General features: G+C 37.9%; 1 protein-coding gene across 1 annotated transcript in view; it reads right to left on the minus strand.

The window, feature by feature from the left end:
• Positions 1-24,216, minus strand: part of Cdkl5 (cyclin dependent kinase like 5) — a 183,341-nt gene that overhangs the window by 116,040 nt on the left and 43,085 nt on the right. Inside the window, 1 exon segment of the mRNA XM_032889581.1 lies at positions 3,159-3,389. Within this exon segment, the coding sequence (XP_032745472.1) occupies positions 3,159-3,222 (64 nt within the window). The 5' untranslated portion in view covers positions 3,223-3,389.

Raw genomic sequence — 24,216 nt, forward strand, 5'->3', positions numbered from 1 at the left:
CTATAATTAAAAAGAAATAAGCAATCAGAGACATGCATATGAACTATAGTTCTATATTTATATTGCTTATGAGCATATGTCAGAATAACAACACCTATGACAATATTCTAGATTAATAGCATCATGAGCCACATACAAATAGAGCAGGGGTCTCATGTGTTTTTTGTCTAAACCCAGAGTATAGACAAATCATTGCTTCAGATAAATGTTCTGAAATGTTTCTCTCTTAAAAGAAAAAAAGAACTACACACATATGTTATTTAAAGCAAGGTGGGATCAAACACACACACACACACACACACACACACACACACACACGATAATGCTGTGAGGCTATGTAAACTGGGCAGAGTAGTATACTCTGCAATTGTAGCACTCACAAGGCTGAGACAAGAGGACTGCCATCAGAGTGAGGCCCAGTCTGAACCACATGGTGAATATGAAGCCAAGCAGGGGTACACAGCAAGACAATAGCTCAAATTCAAAGCTGATAATTTCCCAAGAGTAAGGTCAAAATAAGCTCTCTGTCCAGGGAGGGAAGTATATCCTTTTCTAGAATACTCTAATATACTAACAGGCAAAGTATTATATAATGGAGCTAGTGGTGAAGTTCAGTGGTACAGTGCATGGATCCTTGGTTCATGTCCAATCTCTCCTCTCTCTCTCTCTCTCTCTCTCTCTCTCTCTCTCTCTCTCTCTCTCCCTCTCCCTCTCCCTCTCCCTCTCCCTCTCCCCTCCCTCTCCCTCTCCCTCCCCTTCTCTCTCTCTCACACACACACCAAAACCGCCAGCCTCAGTAATCCCATTAAACAGTATGTGTTGCTATGCTTCTACACAAAAGTTCAGCTTATGGGCATAGGCCCCGAGCACTCCCACTATCTGTTTATTCTGACAGGGTCTCTTCCTATCGCTTGAGTAACTCATCCTGTAGGTGGTAAGCACACCTGGCTAGTGAAGGAACAATAAAACAGTACCTTGGCAGGAATGTACCCGGGAAACTGAGGTTAAAGTTACAATGTGAATGATCTAATTAAAAGAACCAAGACATAACCTATATACAATGCTGGATCTCTGAAGAAACACTACAAACATTGTGATTAGCAAACAGGCAAATCCAGCATTCTACTGGAAGGAGAAGGTGGAATTGAGTGACAGGGAACTGGGAGCTATGTCTCTAAGGAGTAAGGACATCTTAAAGTTACTCCTTCATTTTGCTAGAGAGGGATGAGTCTTATAATCACAGCTAAGATGAAGCCAGCGATTAGAAGCATTCAAACTCACGCACAATCACTAGGAAACAATCCACAACTTTTCTAGGAGGTGAAAATGTATCATGTAGGCTACAGGAGTGCATGCTTGACAGATACATTTCCTAAACTCCAAACCAACTGAGTTAATTTACAAAGAAGAAGTAAAACGACAATGTTTGGCTGTAAGTTAAATGAACAGATTCTAATTTATAAATAACAGGCTTACAATTTCGGCTAACCTGAGCCAATACCTAAGATTATCATTAACACATGCTTTAAAAAAAAACCAAGGTTATAATCTTGACAGTCAGACCCAAACTTTGGAACATTCCAACCTCGTTACACTCTACATACCCTTTTCCCTTTATTGCATGAGTTTTAAACTGAAATAGTTTTGAAAATCAAATTCTGAAAAGGTAGTGTTTAAAAATTATTTTTTATAGCCAGATGGTGGTGCACGCCTTTACTCCCAGCACTCAGGAGGCAGAGGCAGGTGGATCTCTGTGAGTTTGAGGCCAATCTGGTCTCCAGAGCAAGTTCCAGTATAGCCAGGACTACACAGAGAAACCATGTCCCAAACAACTAAGTAAAAACATTTTTTTAATATATAGGGAAGTGTAGGCATGCCACAGTCTGTGTGAAGATTAGAAAATAAGTCTGTGGAGTCCATCTTTTTTCCTTCCACCTTGGGGGTCCTGCGATAGAACTCAGGTTCTCAGGACTGTCGGCAAACACCTTACTGGCTAAGCCATCTTGCTGGCCCAAAACTTTAAATTGTATAAAACAGGTAAGAGACAGAGTAACTTGTTGCTGTGTAATATGGGTGATGAGTGGAAAAGGCATTAACTAGTGAAGGCAAGTGGACCACTTTTTGGTATGGTTTGAACTTCAGACCTTGAAACAAGTCCCTAATTAATAGTCAAATTCTTATTGTTTCTAATTATTCAGAAGAATGTGTCAGCCTAATAGTAAAATCTTGAAGAACTCTGTAAAATTTTTAAATTCTTGAAATTCAAAATTTATTTTAAAAACCTAAAATCCAAAATTTTTATAACATCTCTTTTTTACAAATGCTAAGAAACCACGTTTTCCCTGATATTCAACTAAAATCATTTTTACAAATTTCTGTCAAGTTACCTCTAAGAGTCAAATGACTAAGCAAGAAAATCAGGGTGATTTCTTTTTCTAGGAGTCAATTTTTGAAAAATGAATTATACTTTATCTAATCAATAGTACCTTTGCTCATAAAAGCATCATGTTATACACTACAGGGAAAGGAAAATAAATCGCATTAAAACCATCCCATGCATATTAATTTAAGATGTTAAACATATAACCAAACTGTGTACTTGAAAACTTATAAACTGTGATCTGTCATTCTCAAAAAATAGAAAGTTATTTATCCATTTGTTTGCCATATAGTAATTAAATTTAGCATATAGAAATGAATTTTCAGATATTTAAAAATTAGCTCAGATGACATAAAATGTAACAACAACAAAAATACATAGACTAAGGAAACCATGCCAGGGAAAAGAATGAAATCATGTCAGTTTTAAAATATCCCTGATTGTCAGACATGGTAGCTCATGCCTTTAATCCCAGTACTCCAGAGGCAGAGACTTGTAGATCTCTGAATTCTAGCCCAGCCTGGCCTATAGAACAAGTTCCAGGATAGCAAAAGCTACACAGAGATACTTGATCTCAAAAATATCTATTAAACTTTAAAGGACTTTTAAATGTTTTTCACTTGGAGAATAAGACTCGAACAGGTCTTTTTTTTTTTTACTACTGTACATTTAGGTGCATATCTGAATTGATATGCTAAGTTCAGAGGATATGAATAAAGTTTTTGGTGATATACAAAATGATACAGTATTCCAAACTTCAAATGTAATTTTAACTTACCTTCACCAACAACCCCAAGGATCTCAAATTTATTCATCACATTACCAATGTTAGGAATCTTCATGAAGACAAACTCCTCTTTTGATTCGAGCCACAGAACATGGCACCAAAAAAGGGACTTCTAAACCAGTTATTCAGTATGCAGGAAAAAAATGTTCCAACGAAGAAATTCTCAATGATTGTCAAGGAACGTTCATACATTTGTTCAACTGTGAAGTATTAAATGAGTCCCTGCAAGAGCAAACAGAACAAAGCGCCATTAGTGTTATGTTACAACACTCAACCTATCATATCCTTCTTAGAATGTTTTTGGATCCACATTATTGTTTCATATGCTGTAAACAAAAGTAGGGAGAAAGAACCTCAAACGAAATGAACCTCTTAGTATTTAAAATGAATACCATGACCATAATTAAGGAAGGAAGGACCAGTTAACTTTTGAAAATAGTACTTTATCTAGTATCCTCATTCTAAAAATATGAACAATAAAAATAAGAGCAAACATTGTACTCAACTATACTCAAATCTTAGACATTTTTCTTTAATAGTGATAAAACCTTTTTATTTATACACTCTCACTGTATAGCCCTGGCTGAAAATCAGGAAACAGAGGTCCACATGCCTCTGACTCCAGTGTGCTAAATGCTGAGGCTAAAGGTGTGTGCTATTACATCTAGATGACAAGAAACTTCTTTATCTATATTTTTGGACCAGACAGGTAAGTATACACTGAATAATGAAACCTCTAACACTTCCCCTTCCCAATTTCCCACCTTTTAATAACCCACAGTCCAATTAGTGTAGCCAGTATGCGTATTGGTGTAGGGTGCTACCCACTGGATCACAGACAACCTACCCTGGGCCACATCCCTGAAGAAAACTGATGGTGTCTATCAACTGCTCCTTTGCTAGGGGTGGGACCTTATAAGCCCTACCTTCTCCAGGAGAGAATGAGACCTTCATTTCCTAGTCCCACAAAAGGTAAATGCAATACGAAAGAGCAAGGAAAACACATAAATATTTATGTGCATATATATTCTCCAGATCTGTGCCCTAAGAGAGCATACAAGTAATGGCATACCAACAGCTCTGAGCACACTGCATACTCTAACGAAAAGGTTCCCATGTCTTTGAAGAAGTGACTAATTTAAGACTAGGGCAGAGAAAGTGCACAGCCAAAAAGTAACAAAATGCTTGAAGAACAACCAGGGCACATCAAATGGACCTAGGAGCCAAGTTAAACTGACTCATACTGGCAACAGTAAAAAAAAAATAATAAAGGATATTAATAAATTATCATATGTAGAATGAAATAAAAACATGTCTATAAGTAAATATAGGCAAAGCTTCTTTTACAAAGCTCTATAACAAATAATAAAGGTAGTGATGGAATTACAAAATCTCCACGTAGCAATCACTCTAGAATAAATTCCTTTAGCAAGTGTCATCGATATATGCTAAAATTCATAGTTGAATGTTACAGGAAAAACACTATCTTGTCTCAAACTATCTACCCACAAGGTACCTATTAATTACAAAAGGACAAAGTATAATTTTAGAGTAAAGACTTCTGCCCAACACAACCATAATTAAGTGATCAAAATTAACATGGTCAATAATGAAAAAACCAACATTACTTGTTTCCTGATAAAACATACTACATCACTACTTCTGTAGCAATTCTACCAGAAATGTAAAGCCTAAATCTAGCCGGGGATGGTGGTATATGACTGTAATTTCAGCTCTTGGGATGTTGAAGCAGGAGGATCAGAAATTTATACCTAGCCTTGGACAGGTTATGAGTTCAGGGTCAAAGAAAAACAAAAGTTAAACGCTTATAGTGTACACAGTAAGATTCTGATAATACTGAGGTTATAGAAAACGATGCTCTAGGGTTTTTTTGTTCATTCTAGTTCTTTTATTTAAAAAAAAAACTTGCCCTACTTCTATAAACAATAACAGATTTTAAAAACGTTTTAAAAGGAAGAAATACATTTAAACAAAGAAATTTGTTTGCTGCCTGTGGAATATCAAACGTTTTCAAAAAGGTACCCCACATGCTATGTAGACAGGAAGTGTTCTTTCAAACATGATGGTGGAAATGTAAACTAGGATAAGACTTCCAAACAATTAGACTATACAGAATTGATGAGACTTAAATGTTCTTATCCTGATAAAGATTTGCAACCATATAGAACCTGCAACAGCCAGGCATAGTGACCACCCACCCCTTTAATCCCAGCACTCTCCAGGAGGCAGAGGCACAGTGAAATGCTGTCTCAAAAAAAAAAAAAAAAAAAAAAGAGAATACCTGCAACCAGGTAATAATGTGAATTTTCAGATACAGCTTTGTTTGGTTTTAATTAAATATATTGGGTTTAAAGAGATGGCTCAGTAGTTCAGAGAAGTTTGTTCTTGCAAAGAATCCATGTTTGGTTCCTAGCACCTACATAAGCTTGCTCAGAAATGCTTACAACTTCAACTCCAAGGAATCAACCACCCTCTTCTGCCTGCCTGAGGGTACTGCACTCATGTGCACAAACAAAAACTACAATCTTTAAAAATACATATTAAAATATAATGATAAGCTCTACCTCTTAATATTTATTAACATTATTAAACATCTTGCTAGGTTCTAGGCGTCCCAGAAAAGTATGGGGTACATGTGCACATAAATTGATAAAATGCATTCAAAAGAGAGAAAGCAGAAACTACAGATGTTATCAGTAAACTCAAAGGAAGTCAGAAATGGTGATGCACACCTGTGATCTCAGCAATCAGAAAGGAGGTAGAGGCAGGAGGCCAGCCTGGACAACAAAGTGACAAGCTGTGTAAACTGGATAGATAGGCAAGTAGACAGACAGACAGACAGACAGGGGCTGAGGATGGTTCATATAATATAAAGAACCATTAACATTGCAACTGAAGTCAATCCCTGGGATCACATAATGCAAAGAAATGGGGGGGGCGGGGGGGCAGAGGACAGGAAGGGAAGGAAAGGGGAGGGAAGGGAGGGGAGGGAAGTTAGTCTGCACTGTCCCAGTTCATATTCCCATCATCATGTGTAAAAGAGCAAGTCCTGTACCTACATGGAACATTTATTTTTCAAAAGTGTCAGATTCCATAGGCAGCAAAGGCAATCTCTGTCTTTATATTTATTTCTTCCTTTAAAAGCAGTTATTGTTGGTATAAGTATAATTAGGAAGGGAAGAGAAGGGAGAGGGGGAGGGAGGGGGGGAGGGAGGGAAGGAAGGAAAAGAAACTGACAGGAGACTAACTGGTAGACTGTTAGAAGTTTAAGTGTCTAACATGGTAACTGAACATAGGCTTCATATAGAAATATCAATTATATTTATAAACTTCAGTAAAAAAAAAACAAACAAACAAACAAACAAAAAAACAAACCAAGCTTGCTCCGTAGTAGATCATATTTACAAGAACCAAAATTTAGGATTTAACAAAAGATATCTCAGATCTCTAATGCAATTATATAAAACTACACTTAAAGGCATTAAAGAAAACCTAAGTGAATGAAAAAATTCAACTTTTAAGGATAAGATACTTCAAAGCTATAAAAATTCATTTCATGTTAATCAATACAGTCGATGCAATTCTAATCAAGCCTGCCATATGGTTTCTAAGGAATTAAAACAAGCTGCTTTCAAAATCTGCCTGGAAGAGTAGAGTTACAAGAGGAAGTAATATTCCTTTATAAGGAGGGGAAAAAAAGAATGGAAGTCAGGCCAGGGAGGGTGCGTTTACTGACTACTCTGCAGAATACACTGAGAGTTCTGACAGAGCTATACCACCAGAAGCAAGTTAACAGATGTGAACACAAAGAATAAGTAATATTAATAACAATACAATATCCCTTCAACTTCTTACAATCCTGATAGAACTCGGAGTAACGTTACAGTAAGTCGGATCATGCTACACCTCACTACAAACTCTAGAATGACTTCCCGCATCATCAAAGGTAGCAGCCGAAGTCCATCTGTAAGCCACACAACTTGATTCCATCCTCTGAGAACATCTGCTGGTTCCCAATGTGGCTAGCCTGGCTCCAGTCACACTGACCGCTTCTCATTAGACTTTCTTCAGAAAACGAAAACACGTTTCTTCCAACAACCCACAATTCTCTAGTGCACAATTCCCATTCTTTTTGTTGCTACTTCATAACTATAATTTTGCTACGGTTATGAATTGTGACATAGGTATTTTTGGAGATAGGTTTGTCAAAGCATGTGTGACCCACAAATTGAGAACCACTGCTTTAAGGAGTTACTATAATAGTCAGTAAAAAATTATGCTACAATCATTTACTGCTGTTGTTTTTGAGCTGGGGGGTGTCAGAAATCTATAGCCTAGGCTGGCGTCAGACTCACAGCAATCTCCCTTCCTCCATCTCAAGTGCTGGGATCCAGAGCCTATGTTCAGATACCTGTCTTTCAATGTTACAGTTTGGAAAACAAGACAAATACGTATTACTTATTTAAAAATTCACTTCAAGACTGTCTCCACGTTTCAGGGAAATGATAAATAAGACCCACAAGGATTGGTGAGATGATCGACACGGGAAGCACTCACCACACCAGCTTGACAACCTCAGTTCAGTTGGAACCCAGTGAAGGAAAGACCAGACTTCTGACCTCTACTCTCATGCCCCCATGGTAAACACACACATATATACATCGCACACACAGACATCATAACAACCGATTGATTGAAAAGGTGCACAAGACTGTAGAGAATTAGATAATCCAGGCCCTCACTCCCGTAGAGCTTTTCACTGTGCAGAGGAAAAATTGTGATGTTTCAGTTTGCAGTGATAAGAAGCCAACTGTATGAAAGATGCATGTTCAGTTAAAAGATGCTCAGAATATTTCGGAGAGTTAATCTTCACTTTCTAAGGCTGCTTTGAAAGATCCAGGAAACATCGAAACATCTTTTCTTTTGTAAATTACAGTATAATAATTACAGTATTTATTTCAAAGGAACTGAAGTAACAAATAAATGATCTCTGCTAAGATGACCCAGCATCCAAAACAGGTCTGCAGCAAGAGATACAGGAAAGATCTGTTACTACCTGGTCTCTGTGGCAAGCCAAAGAAGATAAACCGAGAATCCCAATTTAAATATGCCAGGACATACATAACATAGGTGTCAAAAATCTGTGTTTTAACTACCAGTATTCGTACTGAGGCAAAAAAGAAATTGTGCCAAATTTAGCTGAATAACACTGATTAATCTTAAAAGAGATAAAAATGGTATGAAGACAAAGACACTTTAGCTTCTGTTAATGGCGAATTATGTAACTTGGATGAAATGTATCTTTGAGGACAAATACAAATGCTGGGGAAAATACTTTCAAAAAGGAACTTGAAAGCTATGATAGTTAAGATTATAGAGAAGTATCTGGTTCAAATCAAGGCAAAAGAATAGAACCTGAAGAGGTAGCCCAAACCACTCTAAATTGTTTTGATCCCCTTTGGAAGTTGAAGAAGTGGGGGAAAAATGAAAGAAATACAGGTTGCTTATGAAATACTTACTGAGATAGGGGCACGAATATCAAAGTCAAGAGTGTTTCAAAAGGACAAAGCTTGGTACATCACCAGTCATTTGAAACTGAAGCCGGAAAAAGCTAGCTACAGGCTCTAGACAAAGGAAGCTAGCAATACATCAGCCCTTGGACAGAGCAGAACTGTGGCATTATGTCATTCCAGTGATCCAGATAAAACCTCTAACTGTACCTTGGACTAAGATAATTCCATATTAAGATTGGGGGTGTCACTACTCATCTTTGGGAAAGTCCAAAGGGAAATTTTTCCTGGGGGAGGACAGCACCAATCTAGACCTCGTATTAATGTCACAAATCATTTCTCATTGACAGTAGACACACTGGAAATGATGGGCAGAAATCCAAGATGAGATCCCACAAGCAAGAGCTAAGACAAACAGCTGAGACAGCAAGGGACTCACAGGGGTCTGAAAGAGTCAGATGATCAGGAAAGCCCAGGAAATAACTGCAGGATTAAAGTAGAAAGAAGGAAAAAAATAGCAAGCATTTTGATGACTGGATGGTCCAAAGAGTAAGAGACAAAACTCGAACGGTTAAGTTAGAATACTAAAATGAGAGAATATGCAAAAAGAACTCAATGAAAATAAAAAGTGTCAGCGTTCAGAAGATCCTAGATGGTTTCTAAAACACCAAATTACCTAACCAATACTTTTTCTCTAATTCTCTAGCGCACACACATTTATAACGGATGGCATGGTACAGCATAACATAATGCAAACCAAATTGCTAGGGCTGAAATCAGAGGATACTCTCCATATCTAAAACACAGAAAAGTTAAAACACAAAAAAGAAATAATTGGAAAATATTAATATGCCTGGAAGTTAATAATCCACAAAACATCCCATCAGTGAGTCAAACAAGAATAAAACTTACAATGCCACAGATTTATGGCAAGAAGCTAAATCAATACTTAGAAAAGGAAATTGTCAGGGGCCAGAGAATTATATGCCTTAGCAGGTAAAGGCACTTGGCACCAAGCTTGACACCCTGAGTTCAATCCCCAGGACCCACATCATGAAAGAAGAGAATCACTTTTATAGATTGCCTTGACACCTGACCTCCACATATGTGAAATACACCTATACAAGACAAGTGTTTTTTGTTTGTTTATTTTTAATAAAGAATGAAAACTAAGAATCTGATATACATACATCAAAAATGTAAAAACTTAAATGAACTAAGCATCAATCTCAAGGTTAAAATGAATACATATGATAGAGAAAAATCATTTATGCCAGAAATTCCAAAAATAGGAAACATATTTAAGAGGGTTTAAAAAAAGAACAAAGTTGGACCTTGGAAATCAAAGTTACAATTTATGTTTTTGGGGTTTTTTGTTTTTATTTGTTTGTTTTAAGCTAGATATGGTAGATTATGAACATACCAGTAACCGAGCATTTGGAAAGGTGAGGAAGGAGAATTGAGTCTAAAGCTAGTGTAGGACTAGAGAGAGAAAAATGAATATATATATATATACATATATATAGAGAGAATATATATAGTACATATAGAATATATATGTATACATACATACACACATACACACACACACACACACACACACACACACACACACACACACACACACACACACACGGCAGAGTGTCAGCCTCATAAAGTCCTGAATAGAAAATTCAACCATGTCAGGGTACATTTGTTCCCCACAGAACTGTGAGCTAATATTAGAGGAATGTTAGTGGCAACTTGTTATACAACAGAAAAGTAATAAAAAAGACATCATTTTCTTTTTGTACAATATTAAAACAGAAAAACTAAGCCACAAACCATAACATGTAGGTATATATGTGATTCTATGCTTGTTATAAATATCAGGATATTAATTACCTCTAGGGAGCAATAAAATGGAGAAGAGACATACCAAGATGGTCTTTCGGAGATGTCATTTCTCTTTAATTACTGCCTTAATTAACAATTTACTTATAATTATTCCCTATTGTATATTGTGTTTTAGGAAATTTCTATGCTGCTATAGTCAATCATAAAACATGTTCTTACGAATTCACAATGACCCTAAGATACCATATATATTTATTTCTTAGCCATTTATTTGAAGGCAAATGAGAATTCTTATTGAAGATAAAGCATTGAACACTGCAGTAATGACTTAAACAAAAATTCTATGTCCTTTCTGCCACTGAGGCTTAGGCTCCACACAGTGTACTATGTATATTGCTAGATACAGTAACAAAGCCAAAATATCCTTAAAGACAGGTAAACAGAGTTTAGCACACGCCTCAAATCACACCTGATGAGGAACTAATGAAGAAACTGGGTTTGTCTCCTATAAAAATAACTGACATCCCATCTGACCTTGTTGAGAAGGAGGAAGCCCATGTGGAGGTAGAATTAAGATTACCAGTAGAAGGAAAAAGAAAATGAAAAAGAAAAAGAGAAAAAAAGAAAGAAAGAAAGAAAGACAGAGAGAAAGAAAGAAAACAAAAGAAAATAAGAGAAAAGAAAAACCATGTGTACTTGGTTAAAAAAAAGGACAAGTAACTTTGAAAGAGAGAGAGAGAGAGAGAGAGAGAGAGAGAGAGATTTATTTCAGAGCAGTAGTAATTAGGCAAGGACCAGTCATATTTATTCTGCTCACATTGGTTGTATTGGTCAGATGCTCCTAACAGGCCATCTGATGGCAGAAAGGCTTTGGGGTAAGTGGGTAAACACCAGCCTGCCTCTTTCTTTTCATAATGCTAAGGGGATGTGGGCAATAAACAAAAATAATTTACAGTGACAACTATCATAAAAAATTAAGTCATGACAGATGACAGGAAAGGGTCCTTTAGATAGGTGGTCTAAGAGTGATCTGTCAGAGACCTCATTCTGTTCTATGGAAAGTAGTAAGCCATGGGCACAAGGCCATGAGAAAAGCATTCAAGGCAATACAAAGAAGAACTTGATAAGCTGAAGAACAGAGAAGGCCTGTATCTCTAAGTAGAACTGACACAGAGGAGACCAGCAGGTGGCAGGAAGGGGTGGCTTGAAACAGTTTGTCCCTGATAGAAACCATTCTTGTACTGAACTAGATGTCCTATACAGTACCTTCCAAAGATAAGATTTGAGGTTACTGGCCATCAATTTTATAAATAACCAAATGTCCCACAGTAATAAATAACACCTAGAATGAGGAGAATTTGAAAATTATTATATTTATTTATTCAATGAGAGAGACACAGAAACTAAGAGAGAGGGGGAGGGGGCAGGCAGACAGACAGACAGACAGAGGTGTGGAGATCAGAGTGCCACTTACTGAATTCTGTTCTCTCCCTCCACAGTGTGGGTTCTGGAGATCAAAAAATGTCAGGCTTGTGTGACAAGTACCTTTACCCACTGAGCTATCTCATCAGTCCTAGAATTAAACAATCTTGTTTCTACATTTGTAAGTAAGCAGGTAGCTATAAGAACTGACAGAAAGATAAGGCTTAGAGTTTATTTCATAAATTACAAGTACTGAATTTAAAAGCTGTCTGGGCCTAGAATGTTCCTTTCATTGCTGAAATTATAATCTTCATCTCAACAGATCTTTGCTTCTTTTCAAAGAGAGTACAAAATCAGTTGAATCATGAGTTTTGTTTTTGTTCCTGGCATTGTTTTTATACATACAAATGAGGAAACCATTTTGTCGCTTAAGAATGCACAGGAATAAATTTGGTACATGACTAAATTTGCAATAATAGAAGAATTCAAATGATTTGAAAGCATCTTAAAAACTCAGGATCCATGGATAGAAGGAAACCAGTTCTGCATAAAGCGCAACCCTGTGAAAACCATCATCATTACCTTCTTGTGGGGACTGCTCACATCTAAATGGGAAAAAGATACTACACTCTATTTCAGTCTTCTTCCTAGGTGGGACCATCTGAACCCTCAATGGGGTCTTAATTCTGCTTTATTCTCTCAATAGCAGAAAGTTATTTGATTCATCAATCTAGCCTTTAAAGTTCAGTTCCTATTATTAAATCAAGCACCTACTTGGTAAGCATTAGTTACACATAACTTGCTAGTGTGAAAAGTTCAAACTAACAAATATGTACCTTGCTTTATCCTGGGCAATCTTTCCACAAGGAAGGAAATGCACTAATCCCATACCAATTTGGTCCACATTTCCCAGAACTGCCAATCCTACTTAAACTCCAAATCCTTCTGGAGAAGGCTTTGGGGATCAGACTGAAACAATGGAACTGAAAGAGGGCAGGAAAAACTCAGAGACCATATTAATACTATACCAGCCATTTACAATATCTTACACATATAAATTGTTTTTGAAGGCAACTATATGAGAAATGTAAAGATCAATTTTTACCAAGGTTACCACAAAATGATATTTTGAATCCCCACATCACCGCCCTCCGAAAGACCCAACAAGCTGTTGAAAGAGTCAGATGCAGATATGTGCACTTAACCAATGAACAGAAGCTTCTGACCCCTCTGGTTGAATTAAGGAAAAGCTGGAGGAAGCTGAGGAGGAGGGCAACCCTGTAGGAGGACCAGTAGTCTCAACTAACCTGGACCCCTAAGATCTCTCAGACACTGGATCACCAACCAGGCAGCATACACCAGCTGAGATGAGGCCCCCAACACATATACAGCAGAGGACTCCTGGGTCTGGGTTCAGTCAGAGAAGAAGCACCTAACCCTAAAGGGACTGGAGGCCCCAGGAAGTTTAGAGGTCTGGTGGGCTGGGTGGGGTGGGGAGATATGGGATGTGGAACAGTCAGAGGGTAGACCAGGAGGGGAATAAAATCTGGAGTAAATAAATAAATAATCTGAAGAGAGAGGGAGAGGGAGAGGGGGGAAGGAAAGGAAAGGAAAAGAAAAAAGAAGAGAAAAGAAAAGAAATGAAACTTACAAAGCTGGGAACTTCCTAGATTTGGTACACTGACACATACCAGAAAATGTGATCCAAGTTATTGTATCCCCTACTCCAAGAAACAACAACAACATCCTTAAGATTAAGAAAGGATGGAAGGAACTGAAGTTCAAGACTGTTTAAGGAATACTGGGTTTAGGGGTCTAGAGAGGTGGTTAAGAAGACTTGCTGTTCTTCAGGAGGCTTACAATTCCTCTAACTCCAGCTCCAGGGAATGGATGCTCCTAGCCTTCCTGGGCATGTGAGCACGTGCATGCATGTATGTTGTATAGAGGTGCAAGGACAACCTCCAGGAGCAGGTTCTTTCTTTCCACCATTCGGAGGTCATCAGGTTTGATGATAAACACCTTTACTCACTGGCCCAAAACTATGTATTTTAAATGCTACAATTTTTATCATGGGACATAAGGAGCTACTAGAGGGTCAAAAGGAATGGCAGAGACACAGGGGTGACATGGAACTGTTATTATTCACATTTTTAAAAGAAAGACCCATGTTCTGCTGAGTGTAGATATCCATAAAAATGAAAAGGAGAAAAATAGAAATAAAAACCTGAGGGAAAAAAATCTATATTACAGAGAGTAAATATTCTAACAAAAAAAAGTCCCCAATCCTTCTATTCAATTAAGAATAGAAACCCAATTTTTTTCAATTCATATAGTTGTATCACTTCCCCATCCCTTTTCTCCTCCTTCCAAATCCTCCCATGTATCTTCCCTTGCTCTTGTTCAAATTCGTGGCTTTTCCTTATTTCATTAACTGTACACACACACACACACACACACACACACACACACACACACTCCTAAATACTTAAGTACAATCTGCTCAGTTTGTAGAGGTTATATGTATATGTTTTCAGGCTATATAATGTTACCTGTATGTATGTTCAGGGCTGACCATTTGTATTGACCATTTGGTACTGGATAACCAATTAGTGTGCAACGACTATGGAGCTGTGAGAAGGCTGATCTTTAGGTAAAGGCACTAGTTGTTAAGTCTGATGGCCTAAATGCAATTCCCATTTGAGTTTAATCTCTAGAATCTACATAGGAGAAGGACAGAAACAACTACTAAAAGTTTTCCTTTGTTTTTTTTACATGCACATACACAATAAATTTTAAGATTAATTAAGATAATCAAAAATATGAAGTCTCTTCAATATATAAAATGTGAGCTCTACAGGAAGACCAACAGAGTCAATTAACCTGGACCCTGAGGGTTCTCAGAGACCGAGCCACCAACCAAACAGCATACACGGACTGGACTTAGGTCCCTGCACATATGTAGCAGATGTGCAGCTTGGTCTTCATGTCAGTCCCCCAACAACTGAAGCAGGGGCTGTCCCTAAAGCTGTGGCCTGTCTATAGAATCCATTCTCCCAACTGGGCTGCCTTGGTGGGTCTCAGTGGAAGAGGATGAACCCAGTTCTCTAGTGATTTGAGGGGCCAGGGTGGGGTGATACCCAGGGGAGGGGGCATCCACTCTGTCAGAGGAGGATGGGGGAGGGATTGTGTGATGGGGAGACTAGAAGAGCAATTGAGATGTAAAATAAAAAATAGGTAGGTAGATAGATAGAAAGAAAGATAGAGAAATAGAAAAAATATATGCTGCTTGGCTATACATATATTAAAAACTGAAAATCGGGGCCAACATAATAGCTAAGTAGGTAAAGGTGCTTGCTGCCAAGGCCAACAAACTGAGTGAGTCTTGGAGATCAAATCTAATAGTTGTCCTCTAACCACTACTCTGTGTACAGGCATGTACACACACACACACACACACACACACACACACACAAATCTTTTAAAACAACATAGTAGAAGTTTTGAAGATACCATAAAAATCTCAAAGTCAACAACATGGAAAACTCCAAAAGCTTCCAGGCTAGTGTTAATACATCCTCATCTCATCTCCAGAATCCTGGTCCTCAGAGTCCCTCATAGTCCCCACTGGAAATTACATAATACATTCTGAAACCTGGATTTCTCTCACCAAGACAAATGTCCAGGCGGATGCTTGACCGTGACTAATTTTAATCTCTTACTTGACACCTGACACCCCTCTGCTAGATGATCTCCAAGCTTCCTTCTTGTTTTCAAGTCCACAAATTCATTTCTAAGCATTCGGAAAACTGAGAATGGCTACTAAAATCCTCAATAATAAAGATCAGTTCACAGGGGATCAATATGAAATCTGTAAAGTCTACCCCCGTCTTTTCATTACCATTCTAAATCACTTAAAAGGTAAGTCTATGGAGTGACAGAGTATAATTCAGAATGTTTCCAAAAAATAGCAAAACTAGAAAAAATAGAATCCGGCCTGCCAAACAGCTGATGATTAAGCTCTAGCCCTGTGAGGGTCACTTATGTCACTTATGAAAACCAAGTGGTAATAACTAGACAGCAGCAACTTTGTGAGACATCAAGAGGAAGCCTGGGATAGTTTCCAAATTGACTGAAAGTTATTTTTACTTAAAGATACTTGTGTCCTATTTTTTAAAAAAAGTAGAAGAAAATCAAGCAAAAAAAAAATTCCACTTTCTCAGCTGTCTGTGCTGCTAACTTTAGAAAAGTAAGTTGTAAAAATTACAAAACAGGTTCTTTAAGATCAATAAATGATGTAAGTGACCAAATTTAAAAGATAAAACCTAAGTAGAAGAAAAGATTGGTTCTTTCCCTCAAGCAGATTGCAATTTCAAGAAGAAAGAAAATGGAACTAAGAGCAGTTTGAAGTGCCCATGTTACCCCATACTAACTTGGTGTAGAGCTGCGCGCGCAGTCTCTGAGAGCTTGCATTTGTTTTCATTTGTAAACTGGAAATACCTGTGAGGACCTGTGGAGTTTCCCTGACAGTATGTATCTGCGGGGCATCTCCACCCCCGCCCCGCCCCTTCCAATACCAGTTCTCTGATTCTAACACCAGCTGACTGCCCTACTGATTCAATTCACACAAGCTGAAAGGGCTTATTCTAACAAGACTGCCCCATTTAAAGCATCAGCCACAAGTCTCTAGCCCCAGAGGAGTTATATGACAAAAAGACAAATTCAGAGATTTCGATACCTTCTCCTCGGGTTCAAACTTTGCTCAAGAACGTGAGAAAATGCTACTTAACCTCACTGCTTGCTTATTAGAGGTTATAGAGAGATGAAACAGCCTGAAGGAAGGTCTTTACAAGGCAAAGAACGTGGGGCTGGGGACTGCAGGTCTCTCACGACTTCTTAGAGCATGCTTCCTCTTAGAACTTCTGTATGGTTACCAAGCTAGAAACTCCCAAACATGTCACTTAACTTATAAAGCATTGGCTGCTCTTGCAGAAGACCTGAGTTCAATTCCCACCACCTACGTGGTTGTTCAAAAACAATTAGTAACTCCAATTTCAGGGGATCCAGTTCCTGTTCTGGCTTCCGTGAATACTGCACACTTGTGCACAGGCATGCATCAAATGAAGTAATGCTTGTCTGTATGTTCACTGTAAACTTAGGTGAGGTCTAGTCTGTAAGCTTGCCTTGGAAACGTAAAATCTACAAGATCTGAGAAATCTGGCAAGTTCCAGGCCAATGAAAGATTCTGTGTCAATCAAAAAAAAATGTGGATGGCATTAATGACACTTGAGGCAGTCCTTTGGCCTCTATACACACACACACACACACACACACACACAGAGAGAGACAGACAGACAGACAGAGAGAGAGAGAGAGAGAGAGAGAGAGAGAGAGAGAGAGAGAAATGATGAATGAAGCATTAATCATTACACTCAATTGTGAAACACTGTGTAGGTGCTGGGACTTGAAGCCAGGTCCCCTGGAAGAGTAACAAGTTTCCTAACCACTGAGTCTATCATCTCTCCAGCCCCAAAGTTTTCAATGATCTTGTTCAATTTAATGAGTGCTTTGTAAATAATTTAATGAGTAAAAAGTGGCCAAACTAAAATGAGATTGACAGGGTCATCTAGGTCTGCAGTCCCAACATTTAGCACAGTTTGAGGACAGCCCTGGACTATATCAAAAGACTGGCTCCTCCCCAAATCCCCCAAAAGTGATAATGTTATTTTATGAATCTACCATCCCTCTTGGTAAATTGACATAAATTACTTGTGTCATTTGGGAAGCCCCTTTAAGTACAAGCTTCTAATTAAGATGATAAATCTCACTTACTGGAGGTATTTGCTTTATTTTTGACATTTACTGTTATACTGCTGTCATTACCCAGTTAATGATGATTGTTCTTTTTTAATATATCTATAACCTCAATCTTCCTTATTAGCCTATTTTTGTTCAGATACTATTATTTCCTCTTAATGAACAAAAACAAAGGCTGATAGATGTAAAAATGACCTGGTTTTGGTCACATAATTAGTGAAAGATGGCACTCAGTTTATCAGTATTCTCCGAAAAATAGAAATTGGACTTCTGGTAGGAAGAGTTTGTGCTAACAAGAAGTGCGTGGGGACTGACTGTTCATCATCTTAATAGTACTTCAATTGTTGAAATAATGATGTCTCATCTTCGAAGGAAGACATATCAATGCCAGGAACTAAAAAGTCGTTTGTGATATTTAAAATTAGGCTATGCTATCCTGGCTAACTGAAACGGCAGACAAGGTAATATTTACACTGAGTGTGGGTCTTTTTAAAGGGCGGAATCTTGCATCTATAGTTAAGTAGTAGTTCTTTTGAGAAAAATGAGGCTCCATGGTTATCAAGAAGCTATGCTATGCTTCACCTTCTCTGCTGTGAAGCAACCTCTCAAAAGCTGCTTCTAAGACCTGCACATGAACTCTATTTTCTTTCTCTGTGTTGGAATGAATGTATAAGGTTTGTTCCAGCTTTCAGAGTCTATGAGTCCCTGAACAGGGAGGTGATGGTATTTCAAAGGGCTTCACAATATTTTCTGCATAGAATTAAAGACACAAATAATTAGCCAGAAGTGGTGGCACATGCCTTTAATCCCAGCACTGGGAGGCAGAGGTAGGCAGATCTCTGTGAGTTCAAGGCCAGCCTGGTCTACAAAATGAGTTCCAGGACAACCAGGGCTACACAGAAAAACCCTGTGTTGGAAAAACAAAATAAAACAAAATCCAACCTACACATAATTAAATTTGTGAAACTGTAAAATATATTATGGATAATCTACAGAGAGAGTAATATTTTTATAAGTTCATTCCCTGCCAGTTATTATTGTTATATACATAGTCAATTCTTATTTATGAATTCTTAGGACAACTTATTCCAAGCCCATTACTTTTCCTCAATATTATCTTTCTTTCATAAATGTGGGCTGTTATTAAGTTTTTCAGTTAACAGATAGAAAAAAGCTAAAATGAATTTTTTGAGAACTTCCCAGAGAATTTTGATAGGAAAGATAATGAAATGGAGATCTCTCTTCCCTAAGTCAAAACCTTAGAAACCCTTAATATAGTTCTTCTTATCCTTTTGTGTGTTTTCTTTAATGTAGTGTCTATGTTATATGCATGGGCTAGGCTCTGGGGTATGATATCTACTTCTCAGGAAACTATAACTTGCTAAAGGAAATAGATATGTAGACAAACAGTTAGCATTTAAATAAGTATATGAGGAAAACCCTGTAAGAGGAGGTGTAAGAATTTATAGTCCTCCCCCATTTAAAAAAAAAGTCATCAGAATTAATAAAACTTGAGAAAATAAAGAAATCAGGTTTTGAAAAAAAATTTCTAATTGAACAGAGCAGATAAATTATAATTTACTCTTACTATTTCACTGTTACTTATTAGTTATTTATGACCTAGGACACATCCAATGTATGACACAAAATAATTTAATGAGTAGTGGTGAGATGACTCAGCAGGTAAAGTCATTTCTTGTTGCCACACCTACAACCTGAGTCGATCACTGGAACCCACATGGTCAAAGACGAGAATCCATTTCCAGAAGTTGTTCTCTGACTTCCACATGCACAGGTGTGCCCTCCTACACACACACACACACACACACACACACACACACACACACACACACACACACACACACACAAATACAGAAAGGAATTCCAATAGGTTCCTTTAATAAACAGACAGGTTGAGTTTTATAGAAATGTTAGCAAAATCTTTTTGCTAAATGGGATTTGGCTACCACCTCTCCTGAATTCTCAGGTCAGATTACAAATGAGGCCTGAATGAAGTCTGGAAATGTTATTAGCAGTATCAATAATCAATAAATCAATAACTTATGAATCACTGACTCATAAACTGTAATGACTATATACTAGTAAAGTAAGATGAAAGGGAGAAACAGATGGGAACTCCACTAACTTTACAATATTTCTCTACACTGAAAATTGTCTTATATTTTGGACTTAATTATTTTAAAAACTCATTAAAGAAGCTCCACATATTTTAGCTGGCAGAAGAATCAGTGAACTTGTAGACTGCACTGGCAAAGGTCATGCAATCTGAAGAAGAAAACAGAATGAAGAGAAATAAACAGTTCTCAGAAAAACAGGGTTACCTTTGAACATATTGTGTTAGTTAATTGCATGTGTCAACTTCACTGGACCACAAAAATCCAAGATATTTGTTTAAACATTATTCTGGCCATGTTACAAAAATCCTAGATATGTGTTCAAACATTCTGGCCATGCCAGCTACTGCACCAGAGCCACAAATGCCACCATGTTCCCCACCTTGATGATAATGAACTAAACCTCTAGAACTGTAAGCCACCCCCAATTAAATGCTCTCTTACATAAGAGTTGCCTTAGTCATGGTGTCTCTCCCAGCAATAGAACAGTAACTAACACAACATCTAAGGATCTCGACACACTTCAAATAGAATAAACACGAAGATTCATGCCAAGACACATGCTCAAAATACTAGAAAAATGGAAAATGATAAAAGCAGTAAAACCTGCTTGTCACATACAAGGCAGACTGACTCAGCAAGGTCAATAGCTGGTTTCTGGTTAGAAACAATAGAAATCACGACGTGGTGGCACATCGGCAGAGTGCCAGCACTACAGGAGGCTGAACTACTACCAAACCTGAGCTACGTAAGTGACGTCCAAAGCAGTAGAGGCCACATAACAAGACCACATCAAAGAACGGAGGGAGGGAGAGAAGAGGAGAAGAAAAGGAGGCAGCAGAGTGACACATTCAACATTCAAAATACTGACAAGAACAGACAAAACCAAACCTGCCTAGCACTTCAGGCATACGGCAACATAAATGTGTTTTAATAAGTAAAAACAAGGTAGTCGACATTCAGAAGTTATAACATACAAGCCATATTTGGGAAATTTTACTCTGAAGCAAGTGGCAGAGGACAGTAATGTTGAGCCCACACACTTCTTTAAAGCACAAGGAAGGAGGATGGGGCAATGCTGTAGTGTAATAAGGAAATGCCAATACATAGGACCTCAAAGAAAGGAAGACATGAAGAGAGGCAAAACCAATAAATAGATATATGTATATGCAAATATATACTTAATCTTTATTCTCTCTGCTTCTTTGCCTGTGTGTCTATGTGTGTTTGTGTGAGCATGTTTGTGTGCTTGCATGCATGTGGAGGTCAGAAGTCAAACTCCTGTGTTCTTCATGTGTGTCATCTAGCTTTTTTTAAAGACATGATTGATTTCATTATGTAGCCCCGGATGGCCTAGAACCTGCAATGTAGATCAGGCTATCTTCAAACTCTTGAGAAAGATGTCTGCCCTTAATTCTTGAGTACTGGGATAAAAGACCTATGCCACCATGCCTGGCCTGACCTTGTTTTGTGAGACAAGGTTTTTCATTTGGCTTGGAACTTGCCCTTGATCGAAAGTATGTTGATGAGCAAGCCCCAGGGATCCACCTGCCTCAGCCTCCCCGACAATGGAAGTATAAGCACACACCACTACACCCAATATAGTTTTGTGTCTTTGTTTTGTTTCTTACATGACTTCTGGAAATTCTATCATGCTTGGATAACAAACATTTTACCTACTGAGCTACCTCCCTAGTCTCCCTCTGTTAAAAGGCAAAATTATATTTACTAATAATTTTAGCACTATTGTTGGGACTCAACACTCAAATGTAGTAGTATACAGTGTTTTGTTTGATTCGTAGATATTAGAAAATATTAAAAATGTTAAAGAAAGTAGTGATACCACTAAACTTACAAATTAGAGCAGGGCATGGTACATGGCTTTAAATTCCTAGCACCCAGAGACAGAAGCAGGTAGATCTCTGGGAGTCTAGGCTAGCCTGTCTACATAGAAAGTTTCAGGCTAGTCAAGACAACATAGTGAGAGCATGTCTTGAAAAAACATGTCTTATGAAATTGAACAAAATCGATACTGATATCATTGAAGAAACAAGCTATAAAAGTTTAACCTCACTAGAATCAGAATTCCTTTGACAGTCCACTTTTCCTATATCCACCTCTCCAAATACCCCAGGCCTTATACAAAATAGCACAAACACTTCTTTTTCTTTTGAATACTCTCTCTCTCTCTCTCTCTCTCTCTCTCTCTCTCCCTCTCTATCTCTCTCTCTCTCCAAATAATTCTTACATTTAAATGAAATTTAATGCCAGAGACTAAATTATACAAGAAATGAAACTAGAATTTCATTTTAAATGAAGCATTATGGTCCATGAAAATTAAGTGTTGGCTTTACACATCTCACTTCTAACTTGTATTTTTGCAGAACACTAATGCAAGCTAAGATACCCAAATGAAATCGTCTCTAGAGAGGGAGAAAAAACAAACACTTGTGCCTCAAGTTATCATTCTCATATAATACACCCAATTCAAGGGAATGGCCAATATTAGCGAGTGCCTCCACAATCATTAAGCAAGAAGCCTATTTGTCTCAGGAGCTTTGCTTTTTAATGTATGTGATTCCTAGTAACTAGTACTTCACAAATGCTAAGAAATGGTCTTTGCTTGTGTACTCAGTGCAGTGTGCTAAGTGAGTGCTCTGAGCTAAGTATGGTGGCACACAACTATAATCCCAGCACTGGGGAAGTTGATACATAAAGAGCTTGAGTTTAATGACAGCCTGGGTTACACAGAAAGTTCAAAGACAGCCTGACCTACTTAGTGAGACCCTGTCTAAAAAAAGAGGAGGAGGAGGAAGAGGAAGAGGAAGAGGAAGAAGAGGAAGGTGGCAAGATGACTCAGTGGGTAAAGTTTTTACTGCGTAAGCCTCATGACCTAAGTTCAGATTCCCTGAACCCACATAAAAAAACAGTCAGAATAGCACAAACTATCTGGAATCCCCGTTGCTATAGCAAGAGATGGGAGGCTAGAAAAGAAAATCCACTGAATCTTAGGGAGCAGCTAGCCTGACATACATGGTAGTCATCACCAGGCCCTCCTCAAATAAGGTAGAAAGTAAGGACTATCACCTGAGGCTGTTCTCTGACCTCTCTCTTTATGCATACATGTCCACGTGTGATCATACACACACAAAAGGGGTCTCTGTATACTATGTACTATATATATATATATATGCTTCAGTTTTTTCATTTTATCATGAAAGCATCTAGAACTGCCTATCATATCAATTCCATTTCAGTTTGCATTTAAAGAAAATCTTCTAGCAAAATGAATAATATTCATTTTATAATAACTGTACCTCCAAATAAGCAACCTTAATCCTAGTCAGTATGTACATAGCCACCAGCCAAATAACATTCCAAAATTCAGACATCAAATTTAATGGCAGCATGCATTATTGCAATGCTACTCAAACTACTTAAGATCACGGTATCAAACAGAACAAAAGTATATTACATAATGAGAGAAGTACTATTAAAGGAATGAACTACTTATCCTTTGGTATGTATTATTGGGGTTTCTTATTATAATTTATAGAATTACGTGATACTCCATTTTGTTCTGAGTAATGTTAGCATTTTACTTTTAGGGCTTACAACCTAGCATAAACAAAGAGACCTCCTGAAATATTTCAAGTGTTTTGCCTTTTCTTAATTTAACATTTTTGGAGACAGGACATCGGCCAGTCAAGACTTGCTATATTGTAGCGAACAATGTGAACCTCTGATCCTCCTGCCTCCACCTCCAAATTCTGGGAGTCCAGGCATGTATGCCAAAATGCCTAGTTCATGAAGTTCTGGGGTTTGAGCTCAGTGCTTTGTGCATGCTAGGCAAGTATTTTTCCAACTTAGCTACATCCTCAGCCTCTCTTTTGTCTTTTCAACTGTTGCAAATTTTAAAGAACCACTTGAACAGTAAGAAAATATTAACACATTTCAAAAACCTTTGTCATAAGCTTCTGCCCAGAGAAGACACCTGTCATTTCCATCCTAGACACACTTTAGGAAAAACAGTAAGAGGCCAGTCACAGTCTTAAATGCCAGTTTTACAATGTCACATGCCACTGCCCCTGGGCTGTCATTTACCCAAGTAGAAACAAAGCCCTAGCCAAAGCTGGAAAGAGAATATTCTCCTTTCTGGGACATGGGGACTCAACCCCTAGACCAAGACAGTAATTATCTTAAGAGCTCACTAGAAGGTCTGACAGATGTGGGGCTTTGAGCTGTGATTTTGAGGTAGTTTTAACAAAAGACCTGCAATTAGTTGAGTTAGAAACTCAGAAATCACCTGGA

Source organism: Rattus rattus, chromosome X, assembly GCF_011064425.1.
Source record: "Rattus rattus isolate New Zealand chromosome X, Rrattus_CSIRO_v1, whole genome shotgun sequence".
NCBI classification, from domain to species: domain Eukaryota; kingdom Metazoa; phylum Chordata; class Mammalia; order Rodentia; family Muridae; genus Rattus; species Rattus rattus.